Source organism: Corvus kubaryi, unplaced genomic scaffold (assembly GCF_017639235.1).
Source record: "Corvus kubaryi isolate FWS band 111438036 unplaced genomic scaffold, C.kubaryi_AGA036_p1.0 37397, whole genome shotgun sequence".
In the NCBI taxonomy this organism is placed as follows: domain Eukaryota; kingdom Metazoa; phylum Chordata; class Aves; order Passeriformes; family Corvidae; genus Corvus; species Corvus kubaryi.
The window spans coordinates 20,491,442-20,515,700 of NW_024581136.1; the positions used below are offsets into that span (position 1 = coordinate 20,491,442).

The 24,259-nt window shown below is 54.2% G+C and overlaps 1 protein-coding gene across 4 annotated transcripts in view; it reads right to left on the reverse strand.

Annotated features, from left to right (window-relative positions):
• The window catches only part of KCNAB1 (potassium voltage-gated channel subfamily A regulatory beta subunit 1), a 60,061-nt gene that overhangs the window by 6,536 nt on the left and 29,266 nt on the right, over nt 1–24,259 (reverse strand). For all 4 annotated transcript variants that reach the window (XM_042042206.1, XM_042042207.1, XM_042042208.1 and 1 more), the window contains exons 2-8: nt 16,996–17,039; nt 10,275–10,312; nt 8,879–8,958; nt 8,194–8,238; nt 6,368–6,412; nt 5,737–5,780; nt 3,137–3,223 (exon numbers count right to left, since the gene is read on the reverse strand). In XM_042042206.1, coding sequence (XP_041898140.1) covers nt 3,137–3,223; nt 5,737–5,780; nt 6,368–6,412; nt 8,194–8,238; nt 8,879–8,958; nt 10,275–10,312; nt 16,996–17,039 — 383 coding nt within the window. The remainder of the gene's footprint in view (nt 1–3,136; nt 3,224–5,736; nt 5,781–6,367; nt 6,413–8,193; nt 8,239–8,878; nt 8,959–10,274; nt 10,313–16,995; nt 17,040–24,259) is intronic.

Here is a 24,259-nt window from a genome sequence, read left to right on the forward strand (position 1 = left end):
CTGCAGTGCCCAGAGAACCCCTCTGCAGTGCCCAGAGAACCCCTCTGCTCCCACGGGGATAGGGACTCCAGGCAGATCGAGACACGCTGCCTTTCACACCGGCAGGATTCTCGTCCTACTTCTGGAAAGGCAAAAGCAGGAGCTCGGCAGCGAGGAGGGTTCGGTGCCAATCTGGGCATTGCTGTGAATCCTTCTGCAGGCACTGACAGGCAGCTCTGAGGGTGAAGGCTCCATTTATAACCTGCAGGGCTGGGATTCGTTTGACACACAGACCTGCCTTAAACCCAAACACAAATCCACTTTATCCGAGGGAATGAGGGAAAGGAAATAAAAACCCCAGGCAGCATTAAAGCCAGCACTGGGATGTAAAGGAAACTTCCATTTCTTCACAAAAATATTTAAATGCATTTCACTGAAGGGTAAACATAGAATCAAAGACTGGTTGGGGTGGTAAAGGACCTTAAAGAGCACCTACTGCCAAGCTCTTGCCATGGGCAGGGACACCTTCCACCTGACCAGGGCTCCAGGATACAACTGATGAGCTATTTCAAGCTTCCCCATCTGAATATTTAATTAAAAATTGTTTTTCATTTCCTACCACCATCAGTCTAAGCCTGTAAGTGATCCTTCCCTTCCTCCCTCCCTCTCTCCTCAGCAGCTTTTCCCTGGGTTAGTTTTCTATTTTTGCCCTGCCACCATTTCAGAGTTTTGAAAAACATTTCGTCACACGCCTCTTACACATCTCAGCCTGTGGTTGTTTTCGTTTCTCCCACCTCTACTCCTTTCAAAAAAAAAAAACAAAAACACCCAAGTCAATGCAGAAAATGTATATAAATATATATATATATCTCCTTTCGTTTACAGAGCCGGGACGGCGATGGGATTCGGGAAGAGCACACGCCCGGATCTCTTGTCCTGCCAGCTGGATGCCCAAAAGGCAGCACTTAAGAACAGGAGATTTTTTTTTCTTAAATATAGATCAATGCTTCAAATCCTAAATAACAGCCCCTGGCAGCATGATAATAATGATAACTTTGAAGTAGCTTAAGGTTCCCTGGTAGGAACGCTGTCACCTTGCCTCCCCACGTGCCAGGGCTGTGCCTGGGTGCTGGATACACTGTGGGCACCTGGCACTGTGACAATGGGGGTCACACTAGGGGACTCCAGGGACCCTCCTTTCCAGCTGCACTCCTGGAAAAGGCCCTTGGGATGAAGAAAAAGCATCTGCTTGCACAGCTGGGGGATGAGATCTTCAGCCCGAGTAACAAGGCACGAAACACACGGGAATTCTGGAGAGGACGGATCCTTCCCATCATCCGTCCCCCAGCGTCCCTGACCGAGGGGACTGTGTGGTGGCAGAGGATGGCAGGGACATCCCACACGCGGCTGACCTGGTCCCACTGAGGATGGGCAGCCCCTCACCCCTCATCCCCCCTGCCTGGCAGATCCCAGCCCGGCTCCGGGGCGTGGGGGACACGGCCAGACCCACCTGCAACGAGCTTCCCAAGGTGCTCCTCTCCAGCTGCTCCCTGACTCCAACACCCATTGCTTTTACAATGGAAAACTGTTTTAATTTGCTCTGAGGCCTTTAAGAACAGTAAATACATTTCGGGGGTTTAGGTTAAGCAGCTTTGCCAGGTGCCCTGAGTCACTGACAGCACAGAAATCCCCATGGAATGCTCGTCTGCTCCGTTCCCCAGGGGAGGAACTGAGCCTGGACAGCCTGGGGAGAGAAGGGATCTGCTCTGGCTGGGGTGGAGCAGAGAAGGATCTGTAAAAGCTGCTCCTTGCTGCTGCTGCCCATGGGCACTTGGCAGCAGAGGGAGGAGTCTGAGGGACAGGGCAGAAACCCCACGAGCAGCAAGCAGGGAAAACAAACAGGACCGTGCCAGGTTTTGATTTGGTTGTGCCCCCCTGCACACAACAAGCTGGCTGCTCCAGCAGGGCCCACAGGTGCTGCCACAAGTAGGGAACATTTTAAAGTCACCTTCTCCTTCAGGAGTGGCTGCCCCTGGATCCCTGGCAGCGTCCCAGGCCAGGCTGGACGGGGCTTGGAGCAGCCTGGGATGGTGGAAGCTGTCCCTGCCCATGGCAGGGGGGCTGGAATGAGATGAACTTTAAAAGTGCCTTCGAAGCCAAGCCGCTCCATGACTCCCTTGTGGGAGAAGCTGAGGCGTGTGTGGTGCTGAGCCGGGATGGAGTGGCTCGGGAAGGCAGCACAGCACCGACAGATGGCCCAGCAGATGCTCTGGGATGGAAGTGGCTTAGTAGGTGAACCATAAAAAAGGCAGGAAGAACATGGGAAGTATCTCCACCACGCCATTCATAACAAAAATGTCCCTTTTTTCACCCTGCTCGAGCCTCACCGAGCACCACAGCCGTGCCTGGCTGCCAGGGCCGGCGCTGCCAGCGGGATCCGCGGTGCCTGCAATGCTGGGAACGCGGGATCAGCTGTGCTGTGGGCACGGGAAACCCATCCACACCGCTCAGTGACAAGTGACTGAGCAGAGAGGGCACTCCTCCCTCTCAGACACAACATGGCATCTTCCTCGACCTCCACAGCTCCTGAGGAAGCTGCACTGCTCCTAAAATCCCAGGCTGGTCCCTGACCCGCAGCTGCTGGCACTGGGTGGCACCCACAGGTCACCCTGGGTGGCATAGCAAGGAAATGGGTGTCAGGATTCCTGACATGGAGCTCCAGGTCTGTTTGATTCTCATGGACCATCCACGGCAGCTCCTGCAGCCATCTGACAGGGACACCTGCCTTAAATCCAAACACAAATCCACTCCAGCTGAAGGAATCAGGGAAAGGAAAGACTCCAAACCTTAAAGCCACTCCTGAGACATAAAGGAAACTTCCATTTCCTTCCCAAACATACAAATTCATGTCGTGGCAGGGAAGACATAGAAACTTGGAATGGGCTGGGAGAAACCTAAAATAACATCTAATTCCAGCCCTCTGCTGTGGGCAGGGACACCTTCCATGAACAGGACACCACAAATGAGATATTTCATATTTAAACTGCCCCACCTGAACATTTAATTACAAACTGTTTTCCATCTCCTGCCCTCCTCAGTCTAAGCCCTTAAGCCGGGATCAGGCACGCTGAAACGTTTAACTGCAGCTCGCACCAACCTTCCATGGGGGTGTTGTTGTCCGGCCGGTTGGCAAAGACCACGTCCACATATTCCAGCTGCAGCCTCTGGAGAGAAGCCTTCAGCCCTGGGAATGGGAAAGCAGAGACAAGGACAGGCAGGGTCAGAGGGAGGCACGGAACGGAGCCAAGATGGGACTCAAATACAGCTTGGTGTATTTAAATATACATATTTATAGATATACACACACACAACCACTTAGGATATGAGAGGGATGCTGAATAACGTTGTCCCGTGTCCTGCTGCCATATGAAGAAGAAAGCACCAATCTGGCCACATGCAGAGCCCCTCCTTCCACAAGAAGGGGCTTTATTTCAGAATTCCCAGGATCTGGGCTGACCAGCCCCTGGTTACCAAGCGTGCAGAAGCAGCTGCCAGGGACTATTCTGGCAGTTAATTCAATCTGAATTTTGCCACAGAGCCTTTCATGCTCCAGTCCCAGCTCCTGATGCCCGGCCCCAGGGGGACATTCCAGAGATGCAATCCCAGAGGGAAGGATGGTGGCACTGGGGTCGGGGCCTTAGGAAGAGCAGGTAAAGCACCAGGGAGGGCTTTACCTTGTCAGGGTGAATGAGCTGCGCCCACCTGCACTGCAGACAGACTTGGGCAGAGCAAGCCAAGGCCCTTTGCAGCTCAGTCCATGAATGGCCAGGTTTTGAGAGCCTTCCTGTGGGGATCTGATGGGAGAAGGCATCAAACCCCTACAGATATATTTATGTGTCTATGGATGAGTGTATGAGAGAGGGCGAGCAGAGGATGGGCATTTTATCCATCTCAAAATTCAGCAAACATTTTCAGCCTGCTCTATTTTGACTCATTCTTCATGCATACTCATAAAAACATTTTGTTCTTGGGAAGATTTGTAGAAAATAACTGTTAGAAATCCTCTCTCTCACTCAGATAGATATAAATACATACACATATATAAAATATCTACCATTGACCTTAATGTTGTTTGCAGGGTGTTCCGTGAAATTATCCCAACTGCTGCCAGTGCTTTTCTGTCATTTCCTGAAGTAGCTCCACAAGAAATGGAAAATGGTTGGTTTTGGAGTGCCTGTGACACATCTGCCACCTCCCTGAGCACCTTTAGTACCACCGCCTCACTGAGGCTTATTTAGATGAAAGTTCAACAAAATATGCTACAAGAAAAACTTCCTCCAGCATTACCTTACTGGGAAAGTCACATCCCAACACAGCTGGATCCTGCAAACACTCCAAGATAAAACTCTCCAGGGCAATCCCAGCTGGTCACTGTGAGGGAAAACAGCCCCTGCTGCAGGGATGCTCCTCGCCAGGAGCAGGAAGGAGGATGGAAGGAGCCAAACCTGCACCCCAGAGAGGGGCTGCTCTCCCCTGTACTGATCCCACCTGACCTGGGCACTGCCTTGGGGTTCCCCTGGGGTTCAGCTCTGCATTTTCCAGGTGGGCAGCACCCTGAAAGGAGGAGCTGCTGCCCTGGGCTCCTCCATGGACCTTGACCTGGAGGATTTCATCCAAGTCCCCAAACAGCAGAGGTTCTGCACATCCCGTGGTGGCAGAAGGCACAAATGGGTCACACAGCAAAGCAGGTGGGGGACAAGTCCTCCCCAGGGACCTGTCACTGCCCTTCTGGGAGCTGGACACCCCTGGAATGCCCCTCCACAGCATTTCCCACCCCCAGACTGGTTCCCCCACCATTCCTGCAGAGAACAGCCCCAGCCCTGTGCTGCAGGATGCTCCCGCTCCAGCGCCGCGGGCAGCCAGCCCAGGCTGGCTCCTCTCTCAGGGACAAGGTCACAGCTGACACTGCTGATCCTGGATGTGATCCTTAATCCCACAGGAACGGGCACTGCTCCGCCTGTGTGCTGCAGCCGCGCCCGGAGGCCTGGCCTGGCAGAGCCCCGCAGAGCCAGCTCTGGGTACGCCCCAGGCAGGCACGGACAAGGTTTTGTATGTGGATAAATAGAACACAGTGTTCGCACTCTCCTCCCTCTCCTGCAGCAACACATCCAAAAGGACAAAAAAAAGTGCTGGGAAGGAGAAGAGGAGCAGGGGTTTGGGTGAATAAGCCCCGAGGGATGAGTGAGGCAGCGCTAGGTGGGACGCGGATCCACGGAGCCAGGTGAGGAATGGGCAGCAAAACCGAGCACTTGAGCAGGAACAGCACCAGAGCAAACCTCAGCCGTGCCAGCTGGGGCCTGGCACCCCTCCAGAGGCTATTTCTGCAGGCTGACATCATGCCCACATCCTCATCCTCGTCCCTCCCGGCTCCAAAGGGAGCCCAGGCACCCCTGGCCATGGCTGGGGATGTGCAGAGAGAGCTTCCCCCAGCAAACCCCACGGTCAGCATGGCACGTTGGGGGGCTTTTAGTGCAATCCATCTGCTCACACTTTTTGAGGGGAGCCAGAACGATCCTTTGGTCCTTTTGGGCACCTCACAGCCGAGTTTGGGAATGGCCCCCGTGGGACTGGCACAGGCAGCAGCAGGATCAAAGAGCCCCAGCTCACGGGAGAGCACTGCTCTGGGATCCAGCTGGATACACCCCACCCCATGGCCAGCCTGAGCCCCTGGCACGGCCGGACCCCGAGCCCAGGTACCTTCAATGATGTGTTTTCTGGAAAGGCCTCTCTCGGTCTCAGCTCTGCAAGGGAAGAACAGGAACACGGCTGGGAGATGCCAGAGGTGCCAACAGCTTGGGAGCACTAATTTGTGTTTTGATTTAAACATCCCCAAAATTACAGAATCACAGACTGGCTGGGTTGGGAAGAACCTTAAAGCTCATCCATTCCCACCCCTGCCATGGGCAGGGACACCTCCCACTGTCCCAGGCTGCTCCAAGCCCCAATGTCCAGCCTGGCCTTGGGCACTGCCAGGGATCCAGGGGCAGCCCCAGCTGCTCTGGGCACCCTGTGCCAGGGCCTGCCCACCCTCCCAGGGAACAATTCCTTCCCAATCTCCCATCCATCCCAGCCCTCTGGCAGTGGGAAGCCATTCCCTGTGTCCTGTCCCTCCATGCCTTGTCCCCAGTCCCTCTCCAGCTCTCCTGGAGCCCCTTTAGGCCCTGGAAGGGGCTCTGAGCTCTCCCTGGAGCCTTCTCCTCTCCTTAAAACACTTGGCAAAATAAACAGAAACACAGTGACAGCAGCAAAGCATCCCCAGGTGCTGTTAACCTGCCCTGGCTGTAGGGCTGGAGCAGCAAACACCAGGACAAGTGACTGTCACACTTACTTGCCACCCCAGTACAGCTTTGTGGTTATCACCAAACTGGACCTCCTGCAAAAAGAACAGAAAAAGTAATATTATTATTAAAAAATAATGATGATGATGATAATAATAATAATAATAAAAATAAATAACCAAGCAGGATGGTGCCCACTTAGCAACTGCTAAAACCTGGGAGCAGGATTTCTGCTGGGAATGCTCAAACTGGAAAGAGCAGCTGTGAAATTGAGGAGACACTGACTCCAGTGCTGATTTGGGGAGGAATTGTGAACGTTGCAGTCACTGAGAGCCCAGGAGTTCCCACCTGCATTAGGGAATGGCACCACTGTGCACAGGGAGTTATCCCTCTCCACGTGGTGTAAGCAGCAGAGGGGATCTGAGCTTTAGCTCCTTCAGAAGATGGAAAGTGAAATATCCTGCAGGTGTTTTGGCAAAATATGTTCATAAATAGTTTGGGCACAAGGAAATGGAGTGAAATGGAGTCGGGGAAGTTCGGATTGGACACTGGGATAGAAACCAAAGGTAATCCAAGTGAAGTGACCAAAACCCCCAAACATTTTTAATTACTGAGTGAGCAACATCCAGACCTTTATCCAAGGGCTGCAGCTCTATTCCCTCCTGCTGTCCATGCCCAGTGCTTCTCATTACCATGCAGCATTCCCAGAGTTATTAAACTTGACTGCGATACATCTGAATTAATCTGTGAACTCCTACATGATATCAAATCAAAGACTTATCATCCTCCAGCTACCTTGCTGCATCACCAGACACAGACAACACAATTTCCACAGCTTTTATTTGACTTAATTCTTAATTTTTTTCTTCCACCTCATCCAGAATATTTCTTACCAAATAATCAATCACCCCCCTAAGACAGGGATGCTGGCTTTGGAGAGAGCCCTGCTAGAACTGCCCTTCAGCTGAACCTGGCTACAGCCCACACGGGAGGCCTTTAAAGATTATGTAAATCTCTGAAAACTCCACAAGGTATGCTAATGTGCATCATTTCAAGGAGGTATCATCTCCTCCCAGGCTGCCCGAGATGAAGGCCCGTCACAGCTTTGCATCCCTAATCCACAACATTCCCAGCAGGGATAAGGTGCCAGCACCCATCAGCCGCCTCCCGCAGGGAGAGGGGATGGACACACTCCTAAGGGGGATGGACACACTCCCAAGGGGGATGGACACACTCCTAAGGGGATGGACACACTCCCAAGGGGATGGACACACTCCCAAGGGGATGGACACACTCCCAAGGGGATGGACACACTCCTAAGGGGATGGACACACTCCTAAGGGGATGGACGCACTCCCAAGGGGATGGACGCACTCCCAAGGGGATGGACACACTCCTAAGGGGGATGGACGTACTCCCAAGGGGATGGACGCACTCCTAAGGGGATGGACACACTCCCAAGGGGGATGGACACACTCCCAAGGGGATGGACACACTCCTAAGGGGGATGGACACACTCCCAAAGGGGGATGGACGCACTCCCAAGGGGGATGGACGCACTCCCAAGGGGATGGACGCACTCCTAAGGGGATGGACGCACTCCCAAGGGGATGGACACACTCCCAAGGGGTCCAACTGAGACATGGTGGCCCCAGGGGGTGGTCACAGCCTCATGGAGTCACTGTGCACACCCAGAAATCCAGGGCAGCCGTTTGCTTTGGCCCTGGGAAGGTGTGGCTGCTCCTGAGGGACCACGGCAGCACCCACGAGCTGCCTGGGCCAGCAGCACCCAACGCGGGAAATCCTTCCAATCCAGGGGGACTGCCCTAAGCCAAGGGGTGCCGCTCGTCACGGGGCAGGGAATGCCATACAGTACCTCCAGCCCTTCTTCTTCAGGATGTTCCCCAGGATGACCTCGGCCCTGCGCAGGAAGAGCCCGGCGTGAGGGAGGCAGAGGATGCTCAGCGCCACGGCCACCACCCAGCCCGGCCTCCCCAGTGAGAGTGAGCCCCAGCTGGGACAGATCCCATCCTCCAGCCCAAAGCCTCTTGACCCCCAGTGCCCCTTCCCAGAGCCCGCTCCACTCCCACAGCGGGGCTCGGTGTCCCAGTCCAGCTTTCAGGCTGAGCCCTGTGAACCACCCCAGCCACGCTTATCAGGACCGTGCTCTCCCCATCCCACAGCGGCTCTAAGAGCTGCAGCTCCGCTGGGATCCGTGCCTGGAGCTGCCACAGCCCCTGGCCATCCATCACCATTAAGATCTGCGCTGAATTTTCATTTATTCAGGGTATTTTTCTCCCTGTGCCAACAGCAAGTGGCACGAGTGTTGCACTCCAGCCTTTGCTGGGTACAAGAGGCTTTGGATTAATTTATTTTATGAGTGCTCCAAATACAAAGGTTTTCCTGTCCCACCCAGGGATAAGTGGCTTTCCAAGAGCCCACTCCATCAGGAGGGGGGAGCAGAGACCCCAGGGAAGCCCAGGTCGCTGGCGGGGAGGGTGGAACCAGCTCTCCCAGCCCTTTCCAAGCACAGCCCTGCCCTGAGGGCAGTGGTCACTCACTTGCCGGCCGCGTACACCTCGGCCGTGTCGAACAGGTTCACGCCGCTCTCGTAGGCGATGGTCATCAGCTGCTCGGCCACCTGGGGAGGCAGGGATGGGCAGGTGAGGGGTGACCAACCACAGCCCGAGCCAGCAGCGAAAATCCCACACCAGGAAAAGCCCACAGCAGGCTTCAGCACAGCCGGGAGGGCTGTGACAGCCCCTGACCAGGGGACGCCTCTGACAGGGGCAGAGAGACACCAAAACACGGATTTACATCAACCTGCCTTGGACCCAGCCTGGCAGGAATTAATCTCCTCTCACAGGAGCTTTCTATCAGGAAGGCAGCCAAGAATTTAATAGGGTTACAGGAGATACTCTGCAAATCTCGAGTTTAACACAGAATGGGGGGAGTTTAATGTTCTTTTGGCTGCCTGCCAGGTTGTCCTGCAGCTCTCCAGAGATGCCGTGGGGTATGGGAGTGCCTGGAGGTCATTTTGTGGGAGCCCCGGAGGAGTGCCAGGGTTCCTGCTGCTGCCGGGGGGTGCTGCACCCCGAGGGGCTGAAAGCTGTGGCTCAGCATCCCGAGGGAGGGCAGCCCTCCAAGACAGGGCTGTGTTCCTGCCCTGCTTCTCCACGCCTGACTGCTCTGCATGGAAGCATTCTGAGCAGGGAGGGCAGGAGAGCCAGGGAGCAAACTGATCCTCAAAACAAGCCTCGGCTGACCATCAGAACACCCCACAGTGCCACGAGACAGCATTGGGGCTGGGGATCCACCGGGAGAAGCAGGGATACCGTGAAAGATCAAGTGAATTTAAAGGAAAAACCCTTTGAATTCAGGCTCCTGGGCTCCTTTCCTCATGCCAGAGTTATTTTGGGGGTTATTCCACGTCCTGGGGGAAGGCAGCTGCTCTCCCTTGGGCTCTCACATCTGTGGCATACCTGGGGTGGAGGGGAGCCCGCGCGCAGCCCAGCGCTCCCAGGATGATTCCCTGGATCAGGAGCCATCTGCTCCAGGGGAAAGCACGGAGCAAACACGAGCTCATTTTCATTTGCTTCAGCTTATTATGTCAAAAATAAATCACGTTTGCAAGCCCAGCCCCTGCCTGTATTGACGACTGTTGCCCATTACATCCACACACCAAAATAGTTCCCAATTTCCACTCCAGGAGCGGAGCCACTGCCCGTGGGAAGGAGGGCACAGCACGGGAGAGGAGATGGCCCTGAGGGGTGGATGGGGCTGATGAGAGCTGATCCCTGGAAATGTCAGGTTCATTAGGGGGCTGGGGCAGAGCTTTGTGCAGTGACTCGCTGCTGTCTCTCCGTGCAGGAAAGTTCCAGGAGCCACAATTTCATTTAAAAATATCCCAGAGCGGGGTTTGTTCCATGCTGTGGACTTACACAGAGCAGCACTCACCTCATCTGAGATCTGACCTCCAAAAGTGACCCAGGTCCCTGGAAAAAACAAAATAATCTGTTACTACAAGAGGGGTTTGACATCAAAAGTGAGACTTCACCAAAATTCTCTTGGGGATTCAATGGGTTTAAAATGGGGTGAACTGGCTCAGGGGGTGGTGCAGCCCCAAGAGAGAGCTCCTGCAGCCAGGCAGGACTGGCTGGCACCTTCTCCCAGGGTGGGATCGGCACAGGGAGCTGCTCAGGGCACCCCCAGGGGATGCTGTGCTGCCAAAATACAGAGCTGGATTCCAACCATGAAACGGTTTGTGTTGGAAAGGACCTCAAAGCCCACCCAGTGCCACCCCTGCCATGGGCAGGGACACCTCCCACTGTCCCAGGCTGCCCCAAGCCCCGTCCAGCCTGGCCTGGGACACTGCCAGGCCCTGAAATCTGGAGCTCTTTCCAAACCAGAAATCATTTTCCAAAGCTTCCCTTTGACAAATTGGAAAAAATTCGTAATGCTGCCACAACACATCACTTGGGGAATGCAAGTCTCCTTAAATACATACTTCGGCATTTAGCATCCTGCAAGTCAAAATCAGAACAAAAAAATTAAATAAATAAAAAGGAGAAATATTTCTTGTGACAGGAAAGATTTCCATCCCAAAGTGACTTTTCCCCAGGAACCTTTCTGTGGAGCCAGTGTCCAGTCCCAAGGGGCACTGCTTTCCCTAGGCTGGCTCCTAAAGCAGCTGCAGTTTAGGCTCAGTTGCTGACTCTGGTCTATTATTAGGAAAACTTGGGGCACTGTCTCTTTATGATCATTGGTAAAAAAAAATAAAAAATTTCAATATTCTGTGGTGGAAGCAGCATGTGGATTTAAGTGCATCATAAAACAGTTTGGGTTGGAAGGGACCTTTAAAGGTCAGCTGGTCCAACCCCCAGGAATTCCTATAGGAACATTGTTTCCTACATAGATATTTTATGTGTATATATTTATTTTAGGAATAGGTATTTCCTAAGGCAGCAGGGAGCTGGGGGAGCAGCAGGTCACACGTGGGACGCTGCTCAGACATCCCTGCTGCTCTGACCTCGGCACAGCGAGCCTGTGACACCCCTGTGCCTTGTACCAGCCTGGCACAACATCCCTCCGATCCCCAGCACAGCTTCTCCTCTAGAGCCCCACAGAAATTCAGATGGCATTCACTGAGTGGATGGGTCAGAGCTCACGTGGCTCTCTCAAAACTCCCCAGAACTGAAAATTCTCTCTTATGGAGGGACGCTTTAAGGAGGGCAAAGGGGCTCAAGCTCCAAGCTGGAAAATCCAGTGAGATTTCCCCATCCCTGGCAGTGCCCAAGGCCAGGTTGGACACTGGGGCTTGGAGCAGCCTGGGGCAGCGGAAGGAGTCCCTGCCATGGCAGGGGTGGCACTGGGGGAGTCTCTCCCTGCCCAGCCCAGCCCAGCCCAGCCCGTGAATCGGGATGTGAACAGGACAGACACCGCAGTGCCGCTGAGGGGCCGAGCTCCGATGCTGCAAAGGGGCAGAAATCCCATGTTCTCTGCCTGTTTGCACTTGAAAAGATGCAGAAGATGCTCCCAGGCCCCGATCAAAGAGGGAGAGGGTCCCTCGGTGCTGGGACATGAACCCCCAGCAGAGGCAGAGGCCGGGCAGTGCCTGCTGCTCACGCTCGGGCAGCTTTGATCAGCCCTGCTCAGAGCACAGCCACAGTCATCATCTCTGGCAGGGGAATCTTGCTCTCTTTCCCTCAAAAAAAGGTCAGTGTGAATTTTTTAATACATCAGATTTCTCTGAGTGCAAATAAAGCTATTTAAAGATGCACGAAGTGTGAGTTCAAACTGCAACTCCTGATTTCCTGCAGAACAACCCGAGCTGGGAAAGCCAAGTTTGCCACAGATCAGAGATGAAATGGAAATTAAATAAATGAGCAAAGAGCACACATTTTCCAGCTAATTTTATATTTTCTTCAGCTCTATAAGGACAATAATAATGGGGCAGGAGCCACCCCTGCTACACCTTGCTGGCTGCAGACCTCAGGGGAGGTATTTTCTCTTATTATTGGAGTTCGAATGCTCTGGTCCTGCACAACAAAGATAAAACTGAAGCCTGTTTGCATTTTATCTTTAAGCTTCTTCATGCAGATAAAAAAGTAACCAGATGAAGCCTGATTGTCATGTTAAAGCTTCGGAGGTGTTATTTTTCCAGGAGTACATTAAAACGTGTTTCTACCAAAAAATGGGTTGAGACTGTTTATCTCAAGGGGATTTTTTTTTCCTTTTGCATGAGCAGCACACAGGTGCACAGGTGAGAAGGAAGGGAATTGTTTACCCTCCCCACAGAGCTCACATCCTCTCAGGAATTAACCTTCTGGCACAACCCACGTCGCACTGAGTGACCGCGTGCTCGGGGCTTTGGGCACAGGGAGAGCGGCCCGAGAGCTCACGATGGCTCGAGTGAGAATAACAAGCACCTTAAAGCCCTTTAAATGCAAGGAATAAATATCTGTGGTACTGGATGGCCCTGCCTGAGGTCCCCCTGTGTCCATTCTGTGCTCCCAGACCCCGGCTGGAGACAGGAGCATCAGCAGGAGCACATGGGTGGGGAATCCTTGGGGGTTTTTTTCCATGATCATCACAAAAACCAGGCAGGGATGTGAGTTTTGGCTCAGCAAGGTGAGCTCTAAGGCATCGGGTGTGGCTGGGGAAGGGAGGGGCTCTGGTTCAGGAGTCAGGGGCAGGGAAGGCGCCCACAGCCAAGGCAGAGGCCCAGCATGGCACAGGCTGCTCCACTCCCCTTGGAAATCAAAAAAAAAGGCAAAGGAAGCACAAGGCACATTTGGCATTTCAAACAACAGCCAAGGATGATTCACAGCCTCAGCCAACACACGCACTGGGGAAGAAAAATATACTGGAGAGAGAGATGTGTTTTTCAAATTGCTCCTTTTCCCCATTCCAAGTCCCTGTCTCTCTCTCTCACATATCCCAGCTCATGGTTTACAAAGGCATCCCCAGCCCCAGGACTCAGGGGCAGACACACATCCCACTCCTGCCCCTTGCCCGTCACCTTGCTCCCTTTTGCCTTGAAAAACAGTTTTCCAACTGGATATCCTCACCTTTAATGGGAATTCCTGCCTTAAGCCCAGGTTTGGCTCCATTTCCCTCACACTCTGAGCCCAGCAGGGTGTGATGCTCAGTGCCAAAGCAAACCCCACCCCTGGACAGTGCCACTGCCAGCAGGAATGTCACCTCTGCAGGAGCAAAGGGCTCCTGGCTGAGCCCCACAGCCTCTGCTGCTGCTGCCAGCCCCGTGGGATGCCCGTCCTGCTCCTGGCAGGGACGGTGCCACACGGAGCTCTGGCACGTGGGGCTGGTGCTGAGCACGGAGGGAGCCAGGGCTGCGCAAATATCATCCCCAGAGCGAAGGGCAAGAACAGCACCCGACTCCTCAGGGCTCACAGAACACCAATTTCTATAGCCAGCTGTGAGCTTTTGTACATGGCTTTGTCCTGCTCATTTCCTTGCAGTCAGGGCCCATCACCTCGGTGGAGACAGCCTCAGCATTCTCCCAAAATCAACGGGAACCCACAGGCAGGATCCGCCCTCAACTAAACACGTAAAAGCGTGACCTTGTTTTTCCCTGGGACCACAAGCCCATTTTGGATCCAGCATCAAGGAGAGAGCCTCACACCATCCCCAGGGCCAGGCTGTGCAGATCCTCAGTTAAAGGCTCACCTGGAGGAAACTCACCCAAAGGAGGAGCTGAAAGCTCAGCCCAGGCAGGAGCAGGACACTGGGATACTGCAGGAGCTGGGTCCCAGCTCCATGGGAGCTCCAGTAACCCAGGAATGATGCTCAGCCACTGCTCCGAGGGGCTTGGGGCCCTTCCCAGATATCCCTGCCTGGGAAAAACACTGCCAGCACCTCTGGCAGCACAGGCAGGACCCAGCAGAGGAGTTCACTCACACGTGAGCCGGGAAGAGCAGGACGTCACTGAAGGGTCCCCGCTGCCTCAGCCCTGCCCACCTTTGATTTCTGCCCCACTTCCCATTCTCCTCCCTCTTTTCATCCTGCAGGATGAAGCACACTCCCACCTTGCTGAGATTTTGCCAGGCTTTTGAGGAAGACTGCTGAGCCTTCAGAAACTTTAGTGAGCCCTAAATTAGATTTTCATGCTGCAGAGAACACCGGGAAACACATTTATCTATTGGGGAACTGCAAGAGAGAAGCCACTTAGGAAAGTCAGATACAGCAGCACTCGGAACAGACACCTGATGGATCTGCAGAGGGAACAGTGGGACAAGGGGGATGGTTTTAAACTGAAAGAGAGGAGATTCAGATCAGATATTGGCGAGAAGTTACTCCCTGTGAGGGTGGGCAGGCCCTGGCACAGGGTGCCCAGAGCAGCTGTGGCTGCCCCTGGATCCCTGGCAGTGCCCAAGGCCAGGCTGGATGGGGCTGGGAGCAGCCTGGGACAGTGGAAGGGAAGAGAGCAGGACGGGCTTTAAGGCCCTTCCAACCCAAAACAAAAGGTGCTGTGCTGCAGGAGAAATACCTGCACATCCCAGGGAATTTCTGGGTTTCAGGCGTTCCAGCTCCCCTCTCCCTGATTCCTGCCCACAGGGCAGGGGCTGCAGGGCTCGCTGTGCTGGAGCAGGAGGAGGTGCCCAGCAGCCTCCCCAGCCCCCCTGTTCCCTGCACAGCTGCACTCACAAAGGCTCAGTATATTTAGATGCTGCTGCAGTTCCACCCGCTTGAAATCAACGGAAAGCTCTGCAAAATTGTTTTTATCTTTTCCTGCTGCTACTTCCTTCCCGCGGCTTTTCTCCTCCACCACAACAGAGCAGCACTTGGGGAAGCTGTGAGGCTGATAAATAAAACCTCTGCACAGACAAGACAAGTCCTTTCCAAGGCTGGGGCTATTTTAACCAGAAGAGCTCTTGGCAGAAGGGGCCTTGTTTCTCCGACTTGTGGTACAGGGTGACTTTCACAATTCCCTCCAGTTTAAAATCAAATTCCAGAGAATGTTGGAAAAATGGGCTGACACCTGCCTTGTGAGCAGCCAGCCCTGGCAGGGATGGGGCTGGAAGGATCAGGCAGAGCCCAGGTCCTCACCTGCTCCAAGGCAGCGGCACCTCCTCGCCCACCTCGGACCCTGGGAATGCTCAGCCCTCACCAATGGCACCTGGGCAGGTAACCCTCCCAAACTTATCCCAAACCCTCTCTGCTCTCAGAATTTGTGCTCCTGTTTTCCAACAAACAGCACCAAGACCTTATTTTTCTGTCTGAACAGCCCGAGCAGAATAATCACAGAACCATGGAATGGTTTGGGTTGGAAGAACTTCAAAGCTCATCCCATTCCAGCCCCGGCTTGGACAGGGCCACTTCCCACTAGACCAGGTTGCTCTGACCTAATAATAATGTAATTGTTAAATAATATTATTATTGGGATTCTCAGGGAAAATTCCAGTAACTACCAAGCCAAATTGCATCCAGGATGGAAATCTCCTGATGACTAAAGCCAAGCATGCCATAGGTTGTGAGTCTACAGACAGCAGTGTTTCCCTGAAGTGCTCCACAGGTTTATGGCTTGGTACAGGCTCCTTGGATCTGTGTGTACATTAATTGATTTAAATACTCTGAGTAAGTGTAGCATGAATGTTGCCATCTCAGATTCATAATTAGCTTAGATTCATAATTAAGCTACTGTTGTGCTTATAGCAAATCCTATTGAGTCACTTTATAAATGTTAAATTAGTCGACTGATTAAGCCCCGCTATTGTTGTGTTGATCAGGCATTGCTAAATCTTTCAGACCTAAAGCACTGATCCCGTCTGAGGCTGAGTTTGGCACCGGGGCTGCTCTGAACCCCAGGACTCAACAGGAGGGTCTCCTTCCCCCTCTGCATCCCCACCCTTCTGTGTGCCAGCATCCCCTTAAATCACTGCACACTGATTTTAACCTGATTTTCCCTCAAGTGCTCTGTCTGTGTAGCAATGAAATAAACTCTGCCATCAAACTCTATGATTTTATAAATTTGTATTAAACCTGGGTTTGCTGATGCCTTTCTCAGTGGTTCTTCAAGCAACCTAAAGTGGAGCCTCCACCTCCCTGTGGCAGCACCTCTGACCTCCCAGGAACAAGGAACGGGGCTGGAGAGGCTCTGGCAGCCCAGAGCATCCATCCCTGGGGGGGTTCCTGCACATCCTGGGGGCTTCACACTCCTGATGCTCAGCCTGGCACTGTGGGAAGGAGCTCACAGTGAGCAAACAGCCTCCTCCTCCCCACAGCCCTGGGGACAAAACACAGATCTCTGTATTTCAGGCACAGAGCCCCATCAGGGCGTTTCTGGCCTGAGCAAAGCCAGCAGGAGCTCTCCATGGAGCTCACACGAGCTGAGCAGTGCCCGCAGCTGCCCCTCCTGAGAGAGAAAACACGGAGGGGATGAAATATTGGTAAGGCATTCCTAAGGCATTCCGTGGTGCTGGAGTCGGCGTGGAGCGGGGATAACGAGGCACAGGGCGGATGAAACAAAGCGGAGCTCTGCCCCAGCCCGGGCACATCTCTGAGCCCCGGCCGGCACTCGGGGCTCCTGGGGACACCCACACGGGATCCCCGCAGGCTGCCCCTCACAGGGAGCGGGCACAGCAGAGGGTTTCACACCCCAAACCCTCACACAGCTCCCCCGGAGTGCTGGGCTGCGGAAGAGGCCAGAGGTACTCACCCAACCCGAGGCACGACACTCTCAGCCCGGACTTTCCGAGGTTTCTGGAAGGAAAAGAAAATAATTAGAAAATACAGTTCAGCCCTCAAGGCACACAGAGATCAACCCCATGGGAAGCCAGCAGCTGGAGAAGACAAGCCACTGCTTTTGTCCAGATCCTGTGTTTTCCTCCCAAAGGGGCAGATCCCCCACAGTGGGATCTGAGCACCCACGCTGGGCAAGGGGGGATGTGCTGCCATCCTCCTCCCTGAGTGCTCAGGGCTGGGAATAAACCCAGATACACTCAGCTGTACCTCACATCCAACACCATCTGGGGTCCCACAAATCAGGCACAAACATTCCCCGCACTTCCACAGAATCCCAGAGCGGTTTGGGTGGGAAGGACCTCCCAGCTCATCCCGTTCCACCCCCTGCCACGGGGCAGGATCAAGGTGTAAATTACTGACCACCCGTCTGCCTTCTGCTGCAGAGCACCTCAAACAGTCCCTGAGCTCTTTGCAGCTCCTGGTGAGTTATTTGAAGCCAAATAAAATAAAACAGAAGAAAAAGCCCTGCTGGCCCCGGGGCAGGGTCAGGGAAGGGGTTGGACAAAACACCCCAGGTTGTGCCCTGTGCTTTCAGCTCGTCCCATTTTTCCACACTGGATTCCCTGGCTGTTTCAGGTGTTCATTCCTCTGGCACAATTTCCCACTGGAGCATCCCTGGGAGGGGCAGGAGGACCAGCCCAACTCCAGCCAGACCTTGGGGCAGGAGTGCCCATCCTCCCACCCCTCCAGAACCCCTTAATGCACTGCTGCACCCAAAATTTAGTGCTGCTAATGGGAATTTAAGATGCTGGGAGGCACAGGAACTTGACCTGCAGGTCTGTTTGAAAAGCTGCAGCTGCATCTCCAGCGCCACGAGCCCCCAGGCTCACAGCACAGCTGGGGCAGGCACTGACCTCGTTTTTTTTTTTCTGTTCTATTTTTTCTTCTTTATTCCTTTTCTATTTTTCCTCCCTTTTTATTTCTTCCCAGTCTTTTGAGAGCAAGCACAGCTGGACCCTGCCCACCAAACCCATCCATGCCCATAACTGCACAAACGATGCCCATCCTCCCCAGCACCACTGGAACCCCTGGGAGGTTCAAAGGCAAAGCCCCAGAGTTGCAGCACGGTGGGCAGGAATTCCACAATTCCAGATCCTTGGGACTGGGATCTCCGAATTCCTTCTGGACACAGCCCACCCACCCCGTAATGCTCCTTGGAGTCAAGTGCTGCTGTTCATTCCCACACAGATTCCAATTATTTTATAGGAGAGGGGGTTTTAAATCCTATTTCTCATTGTTCTTTGCTTTTCAAAGTCTGGCTCTGTGGGCACAGCTCAGCCATGAACTCCTCTCTCCACATAAATATAAATATATATCTACACATACACCCTTTATAGATAGATCTGCACATATATATTCTTTATACACACCCCTTAGCTATGTGCACATCCTTTACACATAAACACACACACACCCCCCTTTAAATCGGTGTATTCATGCACATACCCTTTGTGTACACCCCTTTTTAATCACACACACGTATTGCCACTATCTGCATGCAAGTACAGATCCCCTCCAAACACCCTTTTGTATAAATACCTATATAAATGTACATGTATGGACACACAGTGAGTGAATCCCTGTGGTGCTTCCCCGCATTTGTAGGATTCACCACCCCGGCACTGGGGTCTGAGCTCAGACCCCAATGACTGTCCTGTCCTTCCCCACAGCTCCCCTGTGCCACAAAGCCACACCAGGGCTGGTGCCTCCCCACTCCAGGGGTTTTTTGGGGTAAAACACATCGGGATTTGCTCCAGGGAGCAATACCCAGCTCTGTGAAGAGTCTGCTCAGCCAACAAATCCGGGCAGAAATGTTGTGTTTGGATTTCCAGAGCTCTGCCATTTGCTCAGCACACACCTGACCTGGATATTTGGAACATTGACGGTGGGAGCCAATGTTGGAAATGCCAAATCCCTGCAGGGCAAGATCCCTCCTGCACGGGGAGCTGGGAGGCCACTGGGCAGGAGAATTCCTGAAGCCACGGACCAGCCTGGAGACATCCCCAGGTGTGCTCGCATCCCTGGGAACCGCCCTCGGCCACACAGGAACAGGAGAGCACCGAGGCCACAGCAGCACGGGGAGCCACCACACCAGCTGTGAGCTGGTCACTCTGGGGTGCCTGGGCCCCAGCACGGACCTCGGGCTGTGTAAGAGCTCCCTGAGCCCAGCACTGCTTCCTCCAGCAGAGCAGGAATTTGTCTGGAATTTGTCACTCAAGACCTGCTTCTCCTCTGCCTCCCAGAACAGAAGAAACAAACCAACAAAAACCCCACAAAAATACAAAAACCCACCAAGGAAATAGTTGGGTATAATCCACATTTTCAGCGATTTTGCAGCGCCCAGGTGGATGCATACGGAGATGTATCAGACACACACAGACAGACACACAGACACGTGCCTGCAGCTGCACAATTGCCAAGTGAAATCAATGGGCTGTCTCTAAGTAACGGGGCAGTAAAAGCTCTTTGAGCTTCCACTGCACTAATTCCAGGCTCTGAGACAATGAACCAGCTCCGTCCCTGCAGCTGAACTGGCAGCAGCCCCACAGATCCCTGAGCATGGCTGTGCTGGGAGTGGGGCTTAGAAGGTGTTGGGAACAGTGATGGGAGCAAATCCCAGTTCATTGGGAGCACATCCCAGTTCACTGGGAGCACATCCCAGTTCGTTGGGAGCACATCCCAGTTCGTTGGGAGCACCTGCTCTGGCCATGCACGGCTGAGCATCCTCCTGGAAAAACTGCTGGAGTGCCTGTGCCAGGCAGCTCGGGGTGTTCACCTGGAGGAGAGAAGGTTCTGGGCTAAAGGGAGAGGGACCTGGGACAAGGGGGAATGGCTTCCCACTGCCAGAGGGCAGGGATGGGTGGGATATTGGGAAGGAATTCCTCAGGGTGGGCAGGCCCTGGCACAGGGTGCCCAGAGCAGCTGGGGCTGCCCCTGGATCCCTGGCAGTGCCCAAGGCCAGGCTGGACATTGGGGCTGGGAGCAGCCTGGGACAGTGGGAGGTGTCCCTGCCCATGGCAGGGGATGGAATTGGATGGTGTTGAGTTTCCCTTCCAACCCAAACCATTCCATGACTGATTTTTGGACAGCAATTATCAGCCTGTGCACATGCCTGCTGCCCTGGTCACCGGTCTCTGCTCAGCACTTGCCAACACCAGGGTGGGAGATGGGTCCCCGTCCCCAGCCAGCCCCGAGCATCCCCCAGCGGTGTCCCTGACACCCAGACCCAGGCCAGCAGAGCCCTTTGCTGCTGTTCAGGTCCCAAGGGTGTCATTCCATCCCTGAGCCCCAGCTCTGCCTCCCAAACACCCGGCACTGCCACTGCTCCCGGGGTTATCCTGCTGCTATTGAATCACTCTTCCAGAAGGAAAATTCCAGTTGGAAGCCAGTGCAGCCAAGGGGTGGAGCAGCCATCAGAGAGGACCAAGCAGGAGCCTCCGGTCTCTGAGGATCGCTTTGCCCGGCCAAAGCAGCTGATTAAAAGTCAGCTCTGATGCCTCCTTTCCTGGTTTTTCATCAGCACAGCAATCATGCTTCTCCTGCTGGGAGTCCCCTATGCTCTGCAGATGTGGAGCAATGATTCTGCTCCCACAAATCACTGCCCAACCCACAGCACCCAGAGAGCACCCAGAGTTTATCCGCTGCTGTGCCCCATCCCCACAGCCACCCTGGTCCCCTTCGCACAGCTCCTGCCTCCCAGTCTGGAACTGCCTCCTTTTCCTTGCCCTTTTCCCCACAGTTGCACCACAAGCAAGGCCTGAAGGTGTTCAACACCTCAGCTCTGGGTTCTTTCAAAGGCAGAGTCCAAAGCCAAACAGCATCATGCTGGTGTGTGCCCAAAGCTGGGCTACAGCACAGCCTGGCCACTGGAGAGGCCTCATAGGGGATGGGATGGGGGGGGGGAAGGGGCAGGAAGGAGAGGTTTTGGGGCAGACAATGGGGCAGCCCCTCTCAGTGCACACAGTGGAGCTGTACAAACCTCGCTGAGGTGACCCAGCTCACACAAACCTCCAAGGCAGGACAGTCACAGCCCCCTCAGCACACAGAGCCACAGGGCACTGGTTTACTTCGTGGAGAGAAGAGACACCCCAGCCTTTCTGCTGTTTGTAGCTCTAAGATGTATTTTCAGCTTAACTGCAAATCTTTGCAGTCTCCTTCCCCAGGGAGCAGCCTTGGGACAGGTGAGTGCAGCGTCCGTGCTCTCCTGTCCTGGTGCCCGGCACCGAACAGGGGACAGCGAAAGCCGAGGGGACTTCAGCCCCGCCCAGAGCCCAGCTCTGCAGGTGGGTTTAGCTCGGCTCTGCCTCGCTGGCAGGATCCAAGGGTGACATTTTCCCTGCACAGCAGGAGCCGGGGCCGGCACCACGTCCTCGCAGCACCAGCGGCTGTGCCAGATTGGCGAGCGCGGAGAGAGGCTGTGAATCACGGCAAGCACAGCCTGGGGCCCTGGCACGCTGTTAAAAATACCCCGAGCCACCACAACAGCGTCGGGCAGCGCTGACATTTCCCTTGACTAGGCTTTTCCAAGCGCGGCACGTCATTCCCGAGGGATCCTGCGGGCGTGGGGCAGGAGCTCTCCGGGGTGCCGGGGCAGCATCCCCGGGAGCTGCCGCCAGATCCAGCCAGACACACGTGCCAGCGGCAGGGAAAAGGCTGGGAAGGAGGTGTCAGCACAGCCCACGGACAGCGGGAATGGATGGCACCCTCCTGCCGGACAGGACCCTCTGGATGGTGCAGCCGCAGGGCTGGCCACCCCCCCGCCACACAGCAGGTCTGCAACGAGAGTCACAGCCGTGCTTCTCCTGCCACATCCGTGCCCGCTCCTTCCTCATCCTCCTCCATCACCCGCAGGCTCAGAGCCTCCGTGCCCAGTGCTTGCAGGGATTTTCCCTGGGATGAGCTCAGGTTTTGGCCTGGTGGGCAGTGTCCCAGCTGGGCACCAGCTCCGCGGCTGCAGGGGCCGCTCCAGCAGCACAGAGACCTGGAAAACTTTGCTCAGCTGCTGCCAGCCCTTCCCAGCCTGCAGCCAAGGGGAAAGCCCCTGCCTGGGCAGCAGGTATCACATCCCTGGGGCTCAAAGGCTCTGATTCTCCCTGCCCCCGTGACTCATTCCCATTTTCCTCGTTTCTAGCAGATAACACAGCTCCTTATCAGCAGCTCAGCCCGGCTGGGGACCACACCTGGCTCCCCACAGCCCACCCTGGCTGCTCAGAGGAAAACCACAACCCAAACCCACCACAGCACCGAGTCCTTCACACATGGAGGAAATGCTCAGAAGAGACACTTCGGTTCTGCTGCAGAGCTGAATAAGCCCGAGTTAATTGTTTTATTAAATGTAATGGGCTCAGGGGCTGACACCACTCGGTGCAGGACAGGGAGGCAGCAGATCCAGCCCTGAGGACACACTCAGGGCTGCAAAAGCCTCCAGCTCCTCAAATCTGGGGGAAAACCCATCATTTTGCTGGTTAGTCTCTTAACTGCAAGCAGATGATGGGCAGAACAAGGAAAACAGGACAGAGATGCATTCAGGTGGGAGTGCTGGGTAAGGAGAGCCCCGTCTGTGTCCAAAGAAAGCACCAGGGCCCAACATGCACACAAAAGGTCAAGGTGACAATTTTTGGCTTCAAGAACCCCATGGTTCAACACCAGGATGTCAAAAAGTGACACAAAGGGAAAGGGAGGACTAACACATCCTGCAGCAGTACATCTGGGATAAAACCTGACAGCAAAAAGAAGGGGGGAAATATCACAGGTTTTCAAGACTCTTTTAACTAAAGTTAACATTACACACAGTCTTATCTTCCCACAGGGCCACATTACAAGGAAAAATCCCCTGGGATTGGGTTTCACCCTCCCTTGCTCCTGGGAAGTGGATGCTGCTCAGAATCCTGCCTTAAACCAGCAGTGCCCAGCTTAGTCCCAGCCTAAACTTCCTTCAACACAGGGCAGCAGCGAGGCTCGTGGAAGACATGGAAAATTCCCAGTCCTCCTTTTGCCTCTTCCCTCACCCCATGCCTCCTGCATGGGTTTTATGGGAATTTGGAGTTGAATTATTCCCTGGGAAGGGTGAGGGCTGACTGTGCAGGCAGAACTGAAGGAGAGCTAAAGGAATGTGTAATTTATATATGTACATACAGATGTGGGATGAGCCCAGAGCAGAGAGCTCCCAGGGAAGCAGGCACAGGGATCCTGGGGAGCCAGGAGAAAGGAGAGGAGGACTGGAGAGCAGCGAGCCATGGGGAGGATGAGGCTCAGTTCTGGCAGACAGAGACAAAGAGAGGATTTAGGAGAAAAAGCCCAATGTGGCAACGTTTCTGTGACCACCCACTGCTGAGGCCACGTGCCCAGCAGAGCCCTGCGGTGGGACACCGGCACTGCTGGGCCCGGGGTCTGAGCCAAGGGGCTGCTCAAATAAAGCAAAGGGGAAAAAGTGGGGTAAAACATCCCCACAAAGGGTGCTACATGGCAAGAATGGGGCTGTCTGCTGTGGCACGGAGCAGAAAGCAATAGTAATTGTCCAGTTGTAATTAATCCTGCAGCAGGGGTATGGGTGAGAGCCCATCAGTGGCAGTGAGTGCTCTGTAACACTGGGCTGAGGCACCCGGGAGCAGCCCCAGCAGCCAGCCCAGGCACAGGGCAAACCCCTCTGCCTTCAGGCAGCAGTGGGGAAGGGCAGGTCCCCCCTGCAGGAAAACCATCCCCATTAAACTACCACACACCTCTGGATCACAGGGTGCTGGGAAAGCAGTACAAACCCCCCCCACAGAAACACCACCAACACCCACCCCTTCCCTGGCAGAGATTTATGGCCTGAGACACCTGTGCTGCTTAATTACCTCGTTAACCTACGACTGGCTCCTCTGTCCTTCAGGGACAAAGCAATTACAGCACAATCCATCCCGTTTATCCAGGTGGGGATTTGCTTCCCTTCTGCCCTTCTCTGGCCCAGGGAGAGTTTGGGTTTGGCCACATCAATTAACACCCCCCTAAATCAGCCCAAACCTTCCCTTCCAGTATTCCCAGCTGGAAGGGAGCAGGACAACCATCCTATTTGCCTGTGTATCCATCCATCTGCCTGTTTATCTATACATCTATCCAGCCATCTATCTTTCTATTTATTTATCCATCCATCCATCCATCCATCCATCCATCCATCCATCCATCCATCCATCCATCCA